At 43.2% G+C, this 20,108-nt stretch overlaps 1 protein-coding gene across 1 annotated transcript in view; it reads right to left on the reverse strand.

Annotated features, from left to right (window-relative positions):
• Nucleotides 1-3,739: 3,739 nt before the first annotated feature.
• The window catches only part of cdk12 (cyclin dependent kinase 12), a 63,795-nt gene continuing 47,426 nt past the window's right edge, over nt 3,740-20,108 (reverse strand). The window contains exons 11-14 of the mRNA XM_060848554.1: nt 18,600-18,731; nt 12,754-12,956; nt 8,169-8,714; nt 3,740-5,705 (exon numbers count right to left, since the gene is read on the reverse strand). Of these exons, the coding sequence (XP_060704537.1) occupies nt 4,951-5,705; nt 8,169-8,714; nt 12,754-12,956; nt 18,600-18,731 (1,636 nt within the window). The 3' untranslated portion in view covers nt 3,740-4,950. The remainder of the gene's footprint in view (nt 5,706-8,168; nt 8,715-12,753; nt 12,957-18,599; nt 18,732-20,108) is intronic.

Below are 20,108 nucleotides of genomic sequence, written 5' to 3' on the forward strand. Positions count from 1 at the left end.
AGCTAAGTGTGAAGTCATTCACTTTGGTAAGAGTAACAAGAAGATGGATTACTGGGCTAATGGTAGGCTACTTGGTAGTGTGGATGAGCAGAGGGATCTTGGTGTCCATGTACACAGATCTCTGAAAGTTGCCACCCAGGTAAATAGTGCTGTGAGGAAGGCATATGGTGTACTGGGCTTTATTGGTAGAGGAATTGAGTTCCAGAGTCCTGAGGTCATGTTGCAGTTGTATAAGACTCTGGTGCGGCCTCATCTGGAGTATTGTGTGCAGTTTTGGTCGCCATACTATAGGAAGGATGTGGAGGCATTGGAACGAGTGCAGAGGAGGTTTACCAGGATGTTGCCTGGCATGGTAGGAAGATCGTATGAGGAAAGGCTGAGGCACTTGGGGCTGTTCTCATTGGAGAAAAGAAGGTTTAGGGGAGATTTGATAGAGGTGTACAAGCTGATTAGGGGTTTAGATAGGGTAGACACTGAGAACCTTTTTCTGTTAATGGAGTCAGCTGTTACTAGGGGACACAGCTTTAAATTAAGGGGTGGTAGGTATAGGACAGATGTTAGGGGTAGATTCTTTACTCAGCGGGTTGTGAGTTCATGGAATGCCCTGCCAGTAGCAGTGGTGAACTCTCCCTCTTTATGGTCATTTAAGCGGGCATTGGATAAGCATATGGAGGTTGTTGGGCTAGTGTAGGTTAGGTAGGCTTTGGTCAGCGCAACATCGAGGGCCGAAGGGCCTGTACTGCACTGTATTTTTCTATGTTCTATAACTTATCATGAGGTTCAAAAATGAGAGGTTAAAGTTTAGGCTGAGGGACACCAACAAAATGACAGAATCTGATCCCACTGCCCCCCCACTCCACATGGCCCTGTTCATGCAAAACTAATTTGCCTACATCTCTTCTGTGCTGTCCTTGTTCCACAGCAGAGCTTAACGGACAGTGTGAAATGCTATCGACAGCTTTGAGCAAGTAGCATAGTCACACAACAAAGAAACAGACCCCTTGGTCCAACTCGTATATGCCAAAAAGATATCCCAACCTAATCTAGTCCCATTTGATTGTGTTTGGTCCATATCCCATTCATAATCATTTTCCCTTCCAGATTCCTTTTTTAAATGTTACAATTTCACCCACCTCTACAACTTCTGGTAGCTCATTCCATACACGCACCACCCTTTGTGTAGAAAGTTGCCGTACTACAAAAGAACATTCTCTGAAATGCAATGTTCATTGTGCCCCTATACTCCCAAGCAGCCTCCACATCCTGACATATCCTCCGCCCCTCAACAATTCTTTCACCAGGCATTTGGGCACCCACTCCTCTCTGTTCCTGTCTTTCAGGTTCAAATTGGTTTCAAAGTCAACCCTTTTTCTCTCTCTAGAGATGCTGTCTACCTGCTGAACTTCTCCAGTATATGCTGCTTTTGATTCCCCCTCTCCTACTGGTTACCCTACAAGCTGCTGAAAGGTATTCAGAACATTCTGAGTGATGAGAGCTCAGTGAAACAAATAAAATTAGTGCACAGAGTTTGAGCTGCTGCTGCTGTTAATAATTGATAACGATTGCATTACTGGATGTAGACAAGGCCAGTGATAAAACATTGAATCGCGAGAAGATTAAGAAAGACAAGTAAACAAACAGATTTTTTTTCTTTTTCTGATTCCGAAGGAACTGGAAACAAGTCTGGTTAATTCTAGGTCCAACAATAATTTCTCACTGCCAGGAAACAAGCAATTGCTGCAAAAACCTATCTAGTTCACTAATGCCCTTTAAAAAGAGAAATTTGCTGACCTTACTTGGTCATGTGAATCCAGACCCACAGGCACATGCTTAATTATTACTGATAGAAAACAAATACTGGCCCCGCCAGTGACACCCACATAACATCACAGACTAAAAAGTAAGCTCAGTGACTACTTACACCCAGCCTAAACCCAAAGCTGGTCTAGAATGACTCTGGTCCTCATGTGAAGGATATATAATTGGGACAGTACAGTGGCTCAGTGGTAAGCACTTCTGCCTCAGTGCCAGGGGCCCAGGTTTGATTCCAGCCGTGAGCGACTTGTGTGTGGAGTTTGCACATTATCCCATTGTCTGCATGGGTTTCCTCTGGTTTCCTTCTACAATCCAAAGAAGTGCAGGTTAGATGGATTGGCCATGCTAAGCTCAGGGTCACTGGGACAAGGTAGAGCATGGGTCTTCAAGGTTTGTGCGAAGATTTGTAGCTCGGGTGCTCGTTGTTGTGGTTCTGTTCGCTGAGCTGGAAGTTTTGGTTGCGAACGTTTCGTCCCCTGGCTAGGAGACGTCATCAGTGCTCTGGAGCCTCCTGCGAAGCGCTTCTTTGATGTTTCTTCCAGTATTTATAGTGGTCTGTCCTTGCCGCTTCCGGGTGTCAGTTTCAGCTGTCCGCTGTAGTGGTTGGTATATTGGGTCCAGGTCGATGTGTTTGTTGATGGAGTTTGTGGATGAATGCCATGCCTCTAGGAATTCCCTGGCTGTTCTCTGTCTGGCTTGCCCTATGATACTACTAGCCAGACTACTGCGACCCTTAGGACTCATAACGGCACACAAACCAACAGCCACGCTCAGACAACAACTTACTAGAACAAAGGAGCCAATACCCAACATGAGCAAAACTAATGTAGTTTACAAAATACCATGCAAGGACTGCACAAAACACTATATAGGACAAACAGGAAGACAGCTAACAATCCGCATACATGAACATCAACTAGCCACGAAACGACACGACCAGCTATCCCTAGTAGCCACACACGCAGACAACAAGCAACATGAATTCGACTGGGAAAACACTACTATCATAGGGCAAGCCAGACAGAGAACAGCCAGGGAATTCCTAGAGGCATGGCATTCATCCACAAACTCCATCAACAAACACATCGACCTGGACCCAATATACCAACCACTACAGCGGACAGCTGAAACTGACACCCGGAAGCGGCAAGGACAGACCACTATAAATACCGGAAGAAACATCAAAGAAGCGCTTCGCAGGAGGGTCCAGAGCACTGATGATGTCTCCTAGCCAGGGGACGAAACGTTTGCAACAAAAACTTCCAGCTCGGCGAACAGAACCACAACAAAGAGCATGGGTCTGTCAGGGATTCTCTTTGAATGGTTGGTGTGGACTTGATGGGTCAAATGGCCTGCTTCCATACTGTAGGGATCCAGGAATTCTATAATGAACAGAAATTTTGCCGGTCAGAGCTTGGGGACTGTGTCGGACTGGACACAGCCCAACTGTTCTGATTGCAGACTGACCAAACCAGACCACAGATTGACCATTCCAGACTGCAGCCTGACCAAACCAAGCCACAGAATGACCAACCCAGACTGTAGACTGACCATTCCAGATCGCACTGACAATCCCAGACCACAGACTGACTAACCTAGCCCAGACTGACCGTCCCAGATTAACAATGCCTGATCACACCTACCAGTCCAGACCACAGACTGACTGCCCCAAAGATTCTGTTTGATGGTCAAGAGTGTGAGTAATGGTTTTGCCTCTTTTTAAAAAAATCAATGCCAAAGGTTAATTGCTCAATATTTCTGAGATTTTAGCTGATGACAATTTAGGAATTGAGAATGGACACAGCAGAGTTTGCTCTTTGCGACAGAAGCATACAACAGGTACCCCAAGAGAATCAGTCAGCAGCTGAATTTATTATTTTTTTTATTAAAGTAAAATTTACTAAAAGCTGAAAAAAATTCAGTAACCTCATCCTCAGAACAATAATTTGTTACTGTAGCAACTAAACCATGTCTTGATGCGCAGCTCACCCAGACAGATGATATTAAAGGGGTGGCTACTGCACGGAAATGCCACATCACTCTAAATGTGTAGGTCCCAGGGAGATCCTCACATACTTCCCATTGCTGTCACCAAGAGCCAGTGACGTTCTGTGCAGAAGCTACCCACAGGGAGCTGGTGCCTAGGGGCCATGGACAGCTCATGCAATTCAAGTCACACAAGAGATGGTCCAAGACAAAACCCACAGCTTGAAAGCACAGAGACTGGAAATGAAAGATAATTCTCAGTACAACATTGAGGATTATGTGGCAATTTAGCAGAAAGTGAAATGGTAAAATATTTTTAAAAAAATGAATAAAGAACTTAAGGGAAAACAATAATGGGACCAGGAGTTGAATCCATGAGAGGAATGGAGATCAATCAGAAAGAACGAAAGCAGCACTGAGTCACACTGATAGGGAAGTGCAGCAACATTTGGGTCATTGACTGAATCTGCTCAAAAGGAATTCACACCTTAAGCCAGGTGAGAACATTGTTCAGGTTTAATTGCAGCTTTGCTGAGATGCTTGTAACTTAGAAAATAACACAACATAAAGTGGCTTCCACTGAGGCTCAGGTACAGAGAAATGAGGAGGAAATGGTCCGGGCTTTGAAACTCTTATAATAAACAGATGATACAAGCCAGTCTGCCAAGCAGATTCCAGTGTACTTCTCTGACAGTAGGCTTGTCAGTAATCTTTCCATTTTAGGGATTACTCTACATATTATACTTTGGGCTTTACTTTAAGCCCATTGCAATTCCACAGACTTCCCACAACCCGTTTTGTTGCATCGTGACATGCCAACATGGCTAGAGAATTGTTCCCTCTTATAGTTTCCTTTCAATATTGTCCTATAGTCTTCAAGGACTTCAAATGTTTGCAAATTGATTATATAGATCATGGGGAATCTCCCCAACAGTGTATTGTTACAGTGAAAGATTCCTCACCCTAAAGGGCCTCCAGTTCACACACTGCAGATGGCTTCTTGTGAGCCACATCATCCCCTGTGGTCAGTCCTCACCCTGCCAGCAATGGATGTGGGCAAGTGGATTTCTTCAACCCTGTCAAAGGTGATCACAGTCGCTTCTCTTCACGGACATGATAGTAACACAGCACTAAAGGCGAGTCCCAATGTTAGTATGGTACACCCCTTCCTCTGCCACCTCTGGTTGGTATTCTGCCATGTACCCTGTTATACCCTGAGCCCCGTGATGGTGCATTCCAGCTCAGTCCAGTTATGGTGCTGCTGGGCACAGCACTTCCTGGCATTGGGCTGCTGTAGCTGTAGTTTGGTGGTTTGGCATCTGCAGGCATGCTTGTGCTATTGTTACCTTCTGTACCAGTTACCAAAGGTGGTAAAGTAACTCTAGTAAAGTTAAACCGGTGATCCTGATCTGCTGTAAACTGCATTGCATCCATGTCCTGGTATGTACTGGACTCTCCAAACTCACTCAGTGAACTGGACAATGTCCTGGATTGAGTCAGCGGTTTGGAAGTGCTGGCACACATGGCAGATTTGCTGTCCAGTAGCGTGTGCCCAGTCATTTCTGAGTCTCTCCTGTCACTTGTACTGACATTATTCCTGAACCCGTCTGTACCATAGCTGTTAGCTAAATGTGAGCTGCCGTATTCTGGCACTCTGTTAAGTCTGTCATTCTCCTGTGCGTCCTCTTTGTTAAGCAACTGCAGCAAAGCAGCTTTCACTCCTGCATTCGGGTCCTTGGTAGAGGGGCTCACTCGAAGATTAATTCGACAATCGGTATCACCCAAGGTCGGTGGGGGGCCAGGTGGCTCTGGCGGTCGCTGGTCTGGAGGAAGAATTCGAGTTTGACTTAGTGCAGGAGGCGGCCCAGGAACTTTTATATCCAGTTTAGTGAGGGCAGCACCATCTACATAAAAAATACAAGGTAGTGGTTACTGCTACATTAATGCTTCTCATTGGCCTGCTTCACCATCTCTCATTACAGATATATGAAGGAGGAGGAGCAGGAGGAGGCCATTTGGCCCATCCAGCCTGTTCTGCTATTCAATAAGATCATGGCTGAATAGTTTGTGTTCTGAATTCCATACTCCCATCTACCCTCATTAACCCTAGATCCCTGTCTAACAAGATTGTATCAACTCCGGTCTTAAAACTTCAATGGCCATCACTCACTTTCTGAGGCAGTGAGCTCCAAAGTGACAACTTCAGAGAGAAAAAAAACCCTTGCCTCTGTCCTGAAATGACGACCACCAAAGTTAAACAGTAATTTACTTTCTTGGGTCAATCCACCCTCCAGCCAAAACTCATCACTCGTGATTCAATCATGGATAATGTTAGGCTGTTTGACTGTTGAATCATCAGAGATAAACTAAAGCCTCTCCTGACTTGCCAATCTTCAGAGCAAAGGGACAGTGATAAAATGCAATAGGCACTGGAAGATCAGATTCAGTGTTAAAACATTGAAATGGAACCCTTCATGCTTAAAAATGGGATTACACTGACCTGGAAGCAGTGAAGTTGAAGGTTCTCAGAGGATATTAAAAGCACCACCTGAAGTGCATAAAGCCATAAGGAAATAATGGAAACTATTCTGAATTGACAACGGCAAGTCATCTGAAAGTTGAGGTATAATGGAAAATATATATAACTCATAGGACTAAAGTTTTAGATTTTGTTTAGTTTTCGGTCCATGCTACAGAAAGGAAGATCAGTGTATATTAAAGAGGATGCTGTCAGGTGCAGGAGTTATAAATATGAAGAAAGCCTTGAATAACTGGGACTTGGTCATTAGAAGACAGGATTAGAGCATGATTTGATGGAGGCATTTAATCGTATGACATTATGGGATATTATGATTCATTTATTGAAAATTTAGAGCAAGGGAGCAGAAATACAAAGTTAGTTTGAAGGACTTAGGACAGAGTAGAAACAAAGGATTATGAGACTGAAACATGCCATTGGAGTGACTAATACAGAAGTGTCAACAGAATGAATAGATAGCTGAAGGGATGGAAATGAAAGCATGTTGCAACACGGTAGGAACATGGGATCAGGATACTGCTCGTGGAAGAGACTGGGTTGGAATGACTTGCTGCTTCCATGTGTAAACCCCTGAGCATTTCTCCTCTGTGCTCTTCCCCACTGTGACTGAAATTACTAAGAACAGCCCAAAGACTGAAGCAGGAATATTCTACTTGTTTAGCTGAAATACACTGGAACCACCACTATTGGCTTATCACTGATTGCTGGATCTCCTCCCTAATATCATTGTGGTGGTTTTTAGACTTAACGGACCTCAGCAGTTCAAGAATTCCCAACCTTCTTGAAGACAGCTAGTGATTTGCAATAAATACTGCCCCCAGCCAACAAAATCCACATCCCCTGAAGAAATACAAAAGTTAAATTCACATCTTGTGCAGCTACTGCTAAACCATAGCAGCAACTGTTGAACTTTATAGATATCAAACCATTGATAAGGAAATGTGACAAACATGGAATAAGTTAGATATTAGGAAAGGGTGCAAGCTATGCAGTTGTTTACTCTTACAATGGGTTGATACGTCAGACTATTTATGAGTAATAGTGGAATATGCCATCAATCACAATGGCAACCCAGGTGGCTATTTGGCCTACTGTGTACGTGCTGCCCTCTGAAAGGTCAATTCATCCCCCTGCCTCAGCCTATAGTCCCACACATTCTTCCTTTTCAAATAATCATCCCATTCTCTTCTGAATGCCTTGACTATACTTACTTCCAACCACACGCTTAGTAGTAAAGTTCAGGTTGTAACACTTGCGGCATGAAAGAGTTTTTTCCTTGTGTTGCCATTCTTTCTTTTACTAATTACCTTAACCTGAACCCGCTGGTTCTTGATCCTTCCGCTAATGGAAACTGTTATTCTCTTATTATTTTGCCCAGACCTCTCATGATTGTGAATACCTCTTTGTCCTAACCTCTTCAACTTGTCTATGTAACTGAAGTTCCTTTTCCTTGGGACCATTCTCACAAATCTTTTCTGCATCCTCAAACATCTTCATATCCTTCCTAAAGTCTAGTAACCTTTACTAATAAAAGGTAAGAGGACACTATCTGCTATACTGAACACTCTGTCAACCTGTCATGTCACCTTTAATAATTTATGCATACACCTAGATGCCTCAGTTCCTAAACCCCCTCAAGGACCATATCCTTTGCTTCCTACTGTCTCTCTACATTCTTTCTACCAAAATTAATTACTACTCTATATTAAATTTCATCTGTCACTTATCTGCCCTTTCTACAAGCAAGAGTAACCAGCAGAGAAAGATGAGTTACATAATTTGTGAAGTAACAAAGCAACAAGAAACACTGATATAGAGTGGTAGTTACCTGCAGCGTCAGTAGCGATAATGGGAGTTTGCAGCTGCTGTGGTCCATCACTCGCTTTGATGCCATTACTTTCTTCAGGCACTGTAGCGGGTTCCTGAGATTTAACCAGCTGACTAAGTAAAACAGTCAACAAGTTCTGTGTGTCGTTCTGGGAATCAGCCTCCTGAGATATGGACTGAGATGGCTGGGTGGATGTCACCTGTGGTAAGGTAGCAAGGACCTGCGGAAGGGGAGCTGATATTGGTGGTAAAGGTGTTGCTACAGATGGAGCCGGTGCTGCTGTTGATGGAGGCTGGTTGGATGGTACAGAGGGAGGTGTATTTTGGGTGATTATGGGAAGCTGAGCATCCTGCTGCTGACTGGTGGCTTCAGCCAGAGCCACCAGTGATTGGCTAAGGACATTCCACTGTTGCTGTGTCTCTGGGTTAGTACTGACGTTCAGTGCCTGTGCCAGCTGGGTGAGGCTGAGGTTAGTCTGTGTCTGCAGCAGGTTGAGGAGCACTGCTAACTCATTCTGGTTTAGCTGTTGGGCAGCGTCTCTGATGCCTACAGAAAACAAAGTGAAAGATTCAAAACTCTCACTGAAAAGTAGTTACATCTGCCAGACTGTTACCATCACCTCCTACAGTTTTAAAATAAGGTGCATTCTGTTTAACAATGTGCAATAGATTTTGCAGTTAATCCCATTTTAAGGAGTAATTAATAACTGACAAACAGACTCCATTAATGAGTCATGTAATCCCAATGCTCATTTGTACATAGCTTGTGTTACGTTGTGAAATGGTAAGGCACAGTGTGAGAATGTTTTTTTGATTACTGAGTGCCTTAGTTCCTTGGTTGCTGAATCACAATCAATATTGTGAAATGAATACAGGTGCAGGAATTAACTGCATAAAAATCGTCTCAACATAAGTGAGTGCATGAGCTAAAACTCATCTGTCAGTGATTTTCAACTGGATTACACTAATCAGACATTTCTACCTCCATGAAAATTCTGTGCCAAAGAAAATAAAAACATAAATCATCTTATGACAAGATGGTGACATCTTGCAAAATGTCTATATTACAGAGGAGGAAGTGCTGAAAATGCATAAAAGTGGATAAATCCCCAGGACCTGATCAGGTGTACCCTAGAATTCTGTGGGAAGCTAGAGAAGTGATTGCTGAGCCTCTTGCTGAGATATTTGTATCATCGATAGTCACAGGTGAGGTACCGGAAGACTAGAAGTTGACTAACGTTGTGCCACTGTTTGAAGAAGGGTTGTAAGGACAAGCCAGGGAACTATAGACCAGTGAGCCTGACAACAATGGTGGGCATGTTGTTGGAGGGAATCCTGAGGGACAGGATGTACATGTATTTGGAAAGGCAAGGACTGATTAGGGATAGTTAACATGGCTTTCTGCATGGGAAATCGTGTTTCACAAACTTAATTGAGCTTTTTGAGGAAGTAACAAAGAGGACTGATGAGGGCAGAGCGGTAGATGTGATTTAAATGTACTTCAGTAAGGCGTTCGACAAGGTTCCCCACGGGAGACTGGTTAGCAAGGTTAGATCTCATGGAAAACAGGGAGAACTAGCCATTTGGATACAGAACTGGCTCAAAGGTAGAATACAGAAGGTGGTGGTGGAGGTTTGTTTTTCAGACTGGAAACCTGTGACCAGTGGAGTGCCACAAGGATCGGTGCTGGGCCCTCTACGTTTTTGTCATTTACATAAATGATTCGAATGTGAGCATTAGAGGTACAGTTAGTAAGTTTGCAGATGACACCAAAATTACAGATGTTGTGGACAACGAAGAGGGTTACCTCAGATTACAACAGGATCTTGACCAGATGGGCCAATGGGCTGAGAAGTGGCAAATGGAGTTTAATTCAGATAAAAGAAAGGTGCTGCATTTTGGGAAAGCAAATCTTAGCAGGACTTATACAATTAATGGTAAGGTCCTAGGGAGTGTTGCTGAACAAAGAGACCTTGGAGTGCAGGTTCATAGCTCCTTGAAAGTGGAGATGCAGGTAGATAGGATAGTGAAGAAGGCGTTTGGTTTGCTTTCATTTATTGGTCAGAGTATTGAGTACAGGAGTTGGGAGGTCATGTTGCAGGACATTGTTTAGGCCACTGTTGGAATATTGCGTGCAATTCTAGTCTCCTTCCTATCGGAAAGATGTTGTGAAACTTGATAGGGTTCAGAAAAGATTTACAAGGATGTTGCCAGAGTTGGAGAATTTGAGCTATAGGGAGAGGTTGAACAGACTGGGATTGTTTTCCCTGGAGCGTCGGAGGCTGAGGGGCGACCTTATACAGGTTTACAAAATTATGAGGGGCATGGATAAGATAAATAGACAAAGTCTTTTCCCTGGGGTCAGGGAGTCCAGAACCAGAAGGCATAGGTTTAGGGTGAGAGGGGAAAGATATAAAAGAGACCTACGGGGCAACCTTTTCAAACAAAGGGTGGTACGTGTATGGAATGAGCTGCCAGAGAATGTGGTGGAGGCTGTTATAATTGCAACATTTAAGAGGCATTTGGAAGAATATATGAATAGGAAGGGTTTGGAGGGATATGGGCTGGGTGCTGGCAGGTGGGACTAGATTGTGTTGGGATATCTTGTCGGCATGGACGGGTTGGACCAAAGGGTCTGTTTCCATGCTGTACATCTCTATGACTATGACTCCATGACTCTCTCATTTGAACTGTCCATATCTCTTTGATTCTCTTTGGGCCTTCCCCACAGCTAACATTCCCACCTAGCTATGTACCTCTAGCAAATTTGGATAATTACTCTTTGCTTTCATCATTAATAATTTCCAAGTTATTAATATCGATGGCCAACACAAGCATTGACACTTGAGCCTCTCCATTAGTTAGAGCTTGCTAACTTGAACTGCCCTGTTCACCTCTACTTTTTATACTTGTGTTTTAACCAATCCTTTTTCCATGTTAATATATCAAAAGATACCCTCAACTCCATCAGCCCTGATCTCAGGTATTATCTTTTTTGCGTGGCACTATACTAAATTATTTTTGGAAACCTAAACTTAATACGCTACACGCTCCCCTTTATCTAGTATAGTCTACGCATCTGATCTATCAAGCCCATGTTTATGATGGAAATGGTCAATGGAATAACTAAAGCAATGCTACAGGGCATCAATACGTGTTCATATTCAGTTAAAAATATGGGCGTAGGAGTTTATAATGTTAGAAAATAATTTAAGGATAAATCAGTTAGAAACATAGAAATGTAGAATAATTCAGAGTAGGGGTAGGCCATCCATCTCAGTCCCCTGATCCTGCTTTCTCCCCTTACCTTATGATCCCTTTAGCCCTAAAAACCATATCTAACTCCTTCTTGAAAAAATTCAAGGTTTTGGACTCAACCACACTTTGTGGGAGTGAATTTCACAGGCCCACCACTCGGGGTTAAGAATTTTTTTCTCACCTCAGTCCTGAATGGCCTACCCCAAATTCTTAGACTGTGATCCCTGGTTCTAGACCCAGAGGACATTGGGAACATTCATCTTGCAACTACCCTATTAGAATTGCTTAGATTTCTAGGAGATCTTTCTTCATTCTTCAAAGTGCAGTGAATATAGTCCTAACCAATTTAGTCTTTCTTCATTCATTAGTCCTGCAGTGCCAGGAATCAGTTGTATTCCCACCGTAGCTAGAACATCTCTGCAAACAATATTCCAGGTGTAGTCTCACTAAGGCGATGTACAATTGCAGCAAGACATCCCTGCTCCTGTATTCAAATTCTTTTGCTATGAAGGCCAACATACCATTTGCCTTCTTTACCACCTGTTGCACCTGCATGTTTACTATCAATGCTTGGTGTACAAGGCCACCCAGCTCTTGTTATAAACAAGAACTGAAATTGCAAGAGAAACTCAGCAGGTCAGGCAGCATCTGTGGAAAGAAAATAAAGTTAACATTTCAATTCCAGTCCTTCTTCAAAACCGGTCTTGTTGCTCTTCCCCCTTTCTCAATCTATCTGCTTTCATTAACAATGAAGAAGATATGACTTCAAAATGAGAATTGATTTTCATCACGTGTTTTGTTCCAATTATCTCCTCACTCCCTAGTTTTGCTTCACCTGATTATGATGTATGGTTACATTCCTCTGCATGAAACACCACAGGATATTGACTAGTAACTTTACTAAAGGTGAAAAGAACCTGCAGGGGTAACAAGCATAACATAAGCTAACGAGAAAACATTTTCAAAATTGTTTCCATTATGCTATTGGAGGAGCAGTAGGTGCTAAAAGCAGTACAAAAGTTTTGTCACTAAATACCCTCAATATCAACTTGTCCTGGAACTATGATGCAATCAATGGAGCATTAGCTAGTATTGTATGTGCAGCAGTTCCAGAGAAATCTTGCCAATTGTTCCCTAAGAACACTGTACAGATGATAGGGACAGATCCACATGCAAAACAGCTGTTGGTATGACAGGTGGTCGATCTGACTGAATACAAAACCTTTCAAACATTAATCATATACTCCCAGAAATAGATACCCTCATCTCCTATATATTCTGAATAATCTGACCCACAGCCGTGGTCATTTTCACTCAGATAGACTCACCGCCCACATCTGTGATGCTGCTCTGTGGTTTACTCTGTCCCAGTGGAACAGTCTGTGGTGTGCTGTTCCTACTGTCATCAGTGGTGATCACGGTTTCTTTACGTGCGGTTTTTTGCAAAGGCGGATCTTCAACGATTCCTGCTTGTTTCTGTCGTCGGCGCTTTTTACTCCAGAGCTCGTGGCAATCCTGCCAGTGAGGAAGGCTGAAAAGAAAGTTTATATAAAGCACACATTAAACAACAAGGATCAAATTCCGCAGGTGCTCAAAATCTGAAACAGCATTTTTCATTTTTATGTGAAGTAGCAAATATAACCTCCATTCAAAAAGAGAGGGAAGCAGAAGATGGAAACCACAGGCCAATTAGCTTGATGTCTGTTGAGAGTAAAGTGTTAGAATTGACCAGATTACAGATGCACACTTAGAGATACTCAAGGTAATCAAGATAGGTCAGCTTGGTTTTGTAAAACAGACATCACATTTAACCAGTTTACTGGAACTGTTTGAAGGAGTAAATGCGCCGAAAACGTACTGCACCTGGATTTGCAGAAGCAAATATGGAGAGTACAGGGCCCACATGTTCCAATAGAGAAAAAGGGTAGGACCATCAAACCCTGGATATCAAGGTATATACAGCATTGGATTATGAGGTATCATCGATAGTCACAGGTGAGGTGCCAGACGACTGGATGTTGGCTCACGTCGTGCCACTGTTTAAGAAGGGTGGTAAGGAGGAACCAGGGAATTATAGACCCGTGAGCCTAACGTTGGTGGTGGGCAAGTGTTGGAGGGAATCCTGAGGGACAGGATGTACATGTATTTGGAAAGGCAAGGACTGATTAGGGGTAGTCAATATGGCTTTGTGCGTGGGAAATCATGTCTCACAGTTTGGTCAACATGGACCAGGTTGGGCCAAAGGGCCTGTCTCTGTGCTAGAACATAGAACATTACAGTGCAGTAAGGCCCTTTGGCCCTCGATGTTGCACCGACCTGTCATACCAATCTGAAGCCCATCTAACCTACACTTTTCCATGTACGTCCATACGCCTGTCCAATGATGACTTAAATGCACTTAAAGTTGGCGAATCTACTACCGTTGCAGTCAAAGCACGCCTTACCCTTACTACTCTGAGTAAAAAAACTACCCCTGACATCTGTCCTATACCTATCACCCCTCAACTTAAAGCTATGCCCCCTCATGCTCGCCGTCACCATTCTTGGAAAAAGGCTCTCCCTGTCCACCCTATCTAACCCTCTGATTATCTTATAATGTCTCTATTACGTCACCTCTCAACCTTCTTCTCTCCAAAGAAAACAGCCTTAAGTCCCTCAGCCTTTCCTCGTAAGACCCTCCCTCCACACCAGGCAACATCCTAGTAAATCTCCTCTGCACCCTTTCCAAAGCTTCCACATCCTACTTATAATGCAGTGACCAGAACTGTACACAATACTCCAAGTGCGGCCGCACCAGAGTTTTGTACAGCTGCAGCATAATCTCATGGTTCCGGAACTTGATCCCTCTATTAATAAAAGCTAAAACACTCTATGCCTTCTTAACAACCCTGTCAACCTGGGTGGCAACTTTCAAGGATCTGTGTACCTGGACACCGAGATCTCTCTGCTCATCTACACCACCAAGAATCTTACCATTAGCCCAGTACTTTGCATTCCGGTTACACCGACCAAAGTGAATCACCTCACACTTGTCTGCATTAAGCTCCATTTGCCACCTCTTAGCCCAGCTCTGCATCTTATCTATCTCTCTCTGCAACCTACAACATCCTTTGTCACTATCCGCAACTGCAACGATTTTGTGTCATCTGCAAAGTTACTAACCCACCTTTCTACGCTCTCATCCAGATCGTTTATAAAAATGACGAACAGCAGTGGACCCAACACCGACCCTTGCGGTACACCACTGGTAACTGGACTCCAGGATGAACATTTCCCATCAACCACCACCCTCTGTCTTCTTTCAGCAAGCCAATTACTGATCCAAACTGCTATATCTCCCATAATCCCATTCCTCCGCAATTTGTACAATAGCCTACTGTGGGGAACCTTATCGAATGCCTTGCTGAAATCCATATACACACATCAACCGGTTTACTCTCATCTACCTGTTTGGTCACCTTCTCAAAGAACTCAATAAGGTTTGTGAGGCACGACCTACCCTTCACAAAACTGTGCTGATTATCCCTAGTCAAATTATTCTTTTCTAGATGATTATAAATCCTATCTCTTATAATCTTTTCCAACACTTTACCAACAACTGAAGTAAGGCTCACTGGTCTATAATTACCAGGGTTGTCTCTACTCCCCTTCTTGAACAGGGGAACCACATTTGCAATCCCCAAGTCTTCTGGCACTATTCCTGTAGACAATGATGATTTAAAGATCAATGCCAAAGGCTCGGCAGTCTCCTCCCTGGCTTCCCACAGGATCCTAGGATAAATCCCATCCGGCCCAGGGGACTTATCTATTTTCACACTCTGCAGGATTTCTAATACCTCTTCCTTGTGAACCTCAATCCCACCTTGTCTAGTAGCATGGATCTCAGTATTCTCCTCGACAACACTGTCATTTTCTAGAGTGAATACTGTCGAAAAATATTCATTTAGTGCTTCCCCTATCTCCTCTGACTTCACACACAACTTCCCACTACTATCCTTGATTGGCCCTATTCTTACTCTCGTCATTCTTTAATTCCTTAAGTATCCATAGAAAGTCTTAGTGTTTACCTTATCCTATCTGCCAACAACTTCTCATGTCTCCTCCTGGCTTTTCTGAGCTCTCTATTTAGGTCTTTCCTGGCTACCTTGTAACCCTCAAGCGCTCTAACTGAGTCTTCACATCTCATCCTAACATAAGCCTTCTTCTTCCTCTTGACCAGAGATTCACTTTCTTCATAAACCACGGCTCCTGCGCTCGACAGCTTCCTCCCTGCCTGACAGGTACATACTTATCTAGGACACAAAGGAGCTTTTCCTTGAATAAGCTCCACATTTCTAATGTGCCCGTCCCCTGCAATTTCTTTCCCCATCCTATGCTTTCTAAATCTTGCCTAATCGCGTCGTAATTACCTTTCCCCCAGCTGTAACTCTTGCCCAGTGGTATACATTTACCCCTTTCTATCACTAAAGTAAACATAACAGAATTGTGATCGCTATCACCAAAGTGCTTACCTACTTCCAAGTCTAACACCTGGCCGGGCTCATTACCCAGTGCCAAATCTAATCTGGCTTCGCCCCTTGTTGGCCTGTCTACATACTGTGTCAGGAAGCCCTCCTGCACACTATAGTACTCGTAATATAGTGTTCCCAGTCAACATTTGGAAAGCTGAAGTCCCCCATGAAACTACCCTGTCTCTCTCACTCCTACCGAGAATCATCTTTGCTATCCTTTCCTGTACATCTCTGGAACTATTCAGAGGCCTTTAGAAAACTCCCAACCGGGTGACCTCTCCTTTCCTGTTTCTTACCTCAGCCCATACTGCCTCAGTTGACGAGTCCCCAAACATCCTTTCTGCAACTGTAATATTGTCCTTGACCAACAATGCCACACCTCCCCCTCTTTTACCATCTTCTCTGTTCTTACTGAAACATCTAAACCCTGGAACTGGCAACAACCATTCCTGTCCCTGCTCTAACCATGTCTCCAAAATGGCCACAACATCATAGTCCCGGATACCACCCCATGCTGCAAGTTCACCCATCTTATTCCAGATGCTCCTGCCGTTGAAGTAGACACACTTCAAATCAGCTTCTTGCTTGCCGGGGCCATCTTGTGTCCCTGAAACCTGATTTCGGACCTTCCCTACTCTCAACCTTTCCATACTCGAACTACAATCTCGGTTCCCATTCCCCCCCCCCCCCCCCCCCCCCCCCCCCCCCCCCCCCCCCCCCCGCTGGATTAGTTTAAACCCACCCCAATAGCCTTAGCGAATTTCCCCCCCAGGATATCGGTACCCCTCTGGTTCAGATGAAGGCCATCCTGCTTGCAAACGTCTCACCTACCCCAGAAAGAGCCCCAACTATCCAAGAATCCAAAACTCTCCCTCCTGCACCATCCCTGTAGCCATGTGTTCAACTCCTCTCTCTCCCTATTCCTCGCCTCTATGACTCTATCAGAGGTGACCGGGTGTGTAGGACAGGGTAAGGCTTTTGACATAGTCTACTTGGACTTCAGCAAGTTTTTTGATCAGTTCCAGCCTGAGCGACTAATAGCAAAGATACGAGCCCATAGGATCATAGTAAATCTGGAAAATTGGATCAGTGACAGGAAACAGAGGCTGGTGGCTGACAGGTGTTCTCCAACAGAATGTGTGTCCAGTAGACTCCCAAGGGGCCAGTGTTGGGGTCCTGCCATTTGCCATCTATGTAAATGATTCACACTTAAATATAGGAGGGTTGATCAGTAATTTTGCAGATAATACAGAAATTGGGGGGGGGTATATATTGAGCAGGATAGCTTTAGATTACAGGAGGACAGAATCAATTCAGATAAAAATGAGATAATGCACTTGGGCAGGACAAACAAATCAAGTTGAAAGACAGGACCTTGGGAAGCACCAAGAATCAGTGGAACCTTGATGTGCATGTACACCGAACCCTTAAGGTGTCAGGACAGGTGAATAAAGTGGTTAAGGAGGAATATAACATACTTACCTCTCAACTGAGGCACAGAGTTTAAGGGCAGACAGGCTTTGCTGGAACTGCCTAAAATATTGGCTAAGCCACAGCAAGAGTATTATGAGCAATTCCAGAACTCTCATTATTGGGGGGATGTGATAGCACTAGAGAGGGTGTAGAGGAGATCTAACAGGACAGCTTGGGCTGAAGTGTTTCAGTTAAGAAAGATTGGACAGACTGAGGATGTTTTGCTCAGAGCAGAAGATATTGAGAGGGAATATGATTGAGATGTATAAAATTATACGGGACAAAGATAGAATAGACAGGAAGACACATTTCCCCTTGATGGAGGGATCAATGTCCCAGGGGCTAGATTTAAAATAAGGGGCAGAATATTTAGAAGGAATGCGAGGAATAACATTTTTACCCGGAGGGTAGTGGGAATCTGGAATTCACTGCCTGTCTGTGTGGGAGAGGCAGAAACCCTCATAACATTTAAAAGTATTTAGATGTACATTTACAATTCCAAGGCGTACAAGACAAAGAGCCAAGTGCTGGAAAATGGTATTAGAATAGTTAGGTGGTTGTTTTCAATCTGTGCTGATGGGCCCTTTTCTTTGCTGTCAATCTCTATGACTATATTATACCCATGTTACTATGTTGCCCCTTGCACACTTTAATTTTACCCATTAGCCTTTCATGTGGCACCTTGTCAAAATGCCTTCTAGAAATCAAGTGGGTTACCTGTGGCAGGTCTGATCAGGCATGCTGTGACCTAACCTTGCAGCTTCATAAACATCCAAGATTTCCAGGAGCAACTCCCAGTCCAACAGTGATGGCTGTGGAGCACATTCACCAACTGTGGCAGCCTACACACTGAAGTCTGGGATTTTCATCACAGAATTTGACTTCATACAATATGTTGATATAAACTATGCAACTTTAATAGTTGCATTGTTTTGTTTCTAATGACGCATGGAATTACGTTAATATTCAAACATTTAAACATACTAATACGAGAAATAGTGTGTAAAGTGTTGTCTTTGAATATTGGAACTAGTCTCATATCACAGATAAATTAGAAATTAAACATTTTAGGGAGAAAAATGAGAACATAAACACGAAATGCTAAAACTTTAAAAAGGAGGAACTGGCATAAAATGTCACCACTTCCCAAAGCTCAAAAATACAGCTTAACAGTTGGCACTGATACTTACTCAGGAGGAGGCATTTTTGTGGGGTCCACATTTTTCAAGAAATCACTCTGTAGGGTCTGCTCAGCAGTGCAACGTTTGCTGGGGTCAAGAGTCAACATATGATCAAGCAAATCCAGTGCAGGGAGTGGAATACTGTAGAAATAGTAAATGTCCACATTCTTACATGTGAAACAGCAACTGGCTTCAACTCTACAAATCTAGGAATACTGGGTCCATATCAAAGTCTCATGAGCAAACTAAAAGATACAATGAAGGCAAAGCAACACATCAAAAACATATATGTTGTGTTCATCACCATCTTTCTGAAGGTGATTGAAAATGTGCAATCAATGTTGGCCTAGCCAGCAAAAACCCACTTCCCATGAATGAATGAAAAAAGTTGTCAGCTGCCCAAGTGATACCAGCCATAGGTAACACTTAGTTTCAAAGTATCTGCTGCAACATGAATAAATCTAGCCAATGTTCCATGCACAAATTAAAAGCATCACTGTCTATTCAAAAGTTATGGAAAACCAGACAATTTAAAAATCCACATATGTCACATCATACACTAAACGTGTCGAAGTCTGATTTATTTGGCGTGCATTTCAGTGACTTCTAGTTATTGCTGAAGCCATCCTTGTAGCTTATACGTCTGGCTGATCAGACTAGCATTCCAACAATTTGATGTAGCCAGCTGCTAATTCTCTATTCACTCCCAGGACAGGTCTAGCACAGGATTGGGTACAGCTCACAGCTCCTTCTACACTATCCCCATCAAACACTCCCAGGGCAGGTCCAACACAGGGTCAGACACGAAATAGAGCTCCCTCTACACTATCTCCATCAAACACTCCCAGGACAGTTGCAGTATGGGGTTAGATACAAAGTAAAGTTTCCACTAAATTGTTAACAACCTTGCAAAGAAATTAGAGGAATTATAATAGGGTCTTCAAAAATCCTAAATTATGCTGGAATAATAGTGCAGTAGTGTAAAGTGCAGAGAATGGAAGAGTTTTTGAAGTTTGTCCAGAATTTTTGATCAATATGTTTCTGGTGCACTGAAGGTGATGGCATTATTGGATTCTAGGGAATGAGGTGTACAAAGTGTCAGTAGAGGAACATTTAGGGACAGTTATCAAAGCATTATAAATTTGAGGTTGGCTATGAAAAAGGGAAAAAAGCAACCTGCAATAAAAATGATCAACTTGCAAAGGGCCAATTTCAGTTGTATGAGAAGAAATCAGGTTCAGGTAAGTGTGAATCAAAAACTTGTAAATGAAACTGGAGCAAAGTCTTTCAAGGGGAGACCATTTAGGAAAATTCCTCTAAGGTGTGGTGGGGAATGGAAGGTAGGAGAAACAAAGTCATAACTCCTTGGTTGAAAAAAAACAGTAGTATGAATGAAGTAGAAAAGGGCATGAATGATAGATGTCAGGTTTATAATACAAGCACCAGACTGAATATAAAACATTCAGAGGGAAAGTGAGAAAGAAAGCATGAGAGACAAACACAAAGAATGAGAAGTGG

The sequence above is a fragment of the Hemiscyllium ocellatum genome, chromosome 32 (genome assembly GCF_020745735.1).
Source record: "Hemiscyllium ocellatum isolate sHemOce1 chromosome 32, sHemOce1.pat.X.cur, whole genome shotgun sequence".
NCBI classification, from domain to species: Eukaryota; Metazoa; Chordata; class Chondrichthyes; order Orectolobiformes; family Hemiscylliidae; genus Hemiscyllium; species Hemiscyllium ocellatum.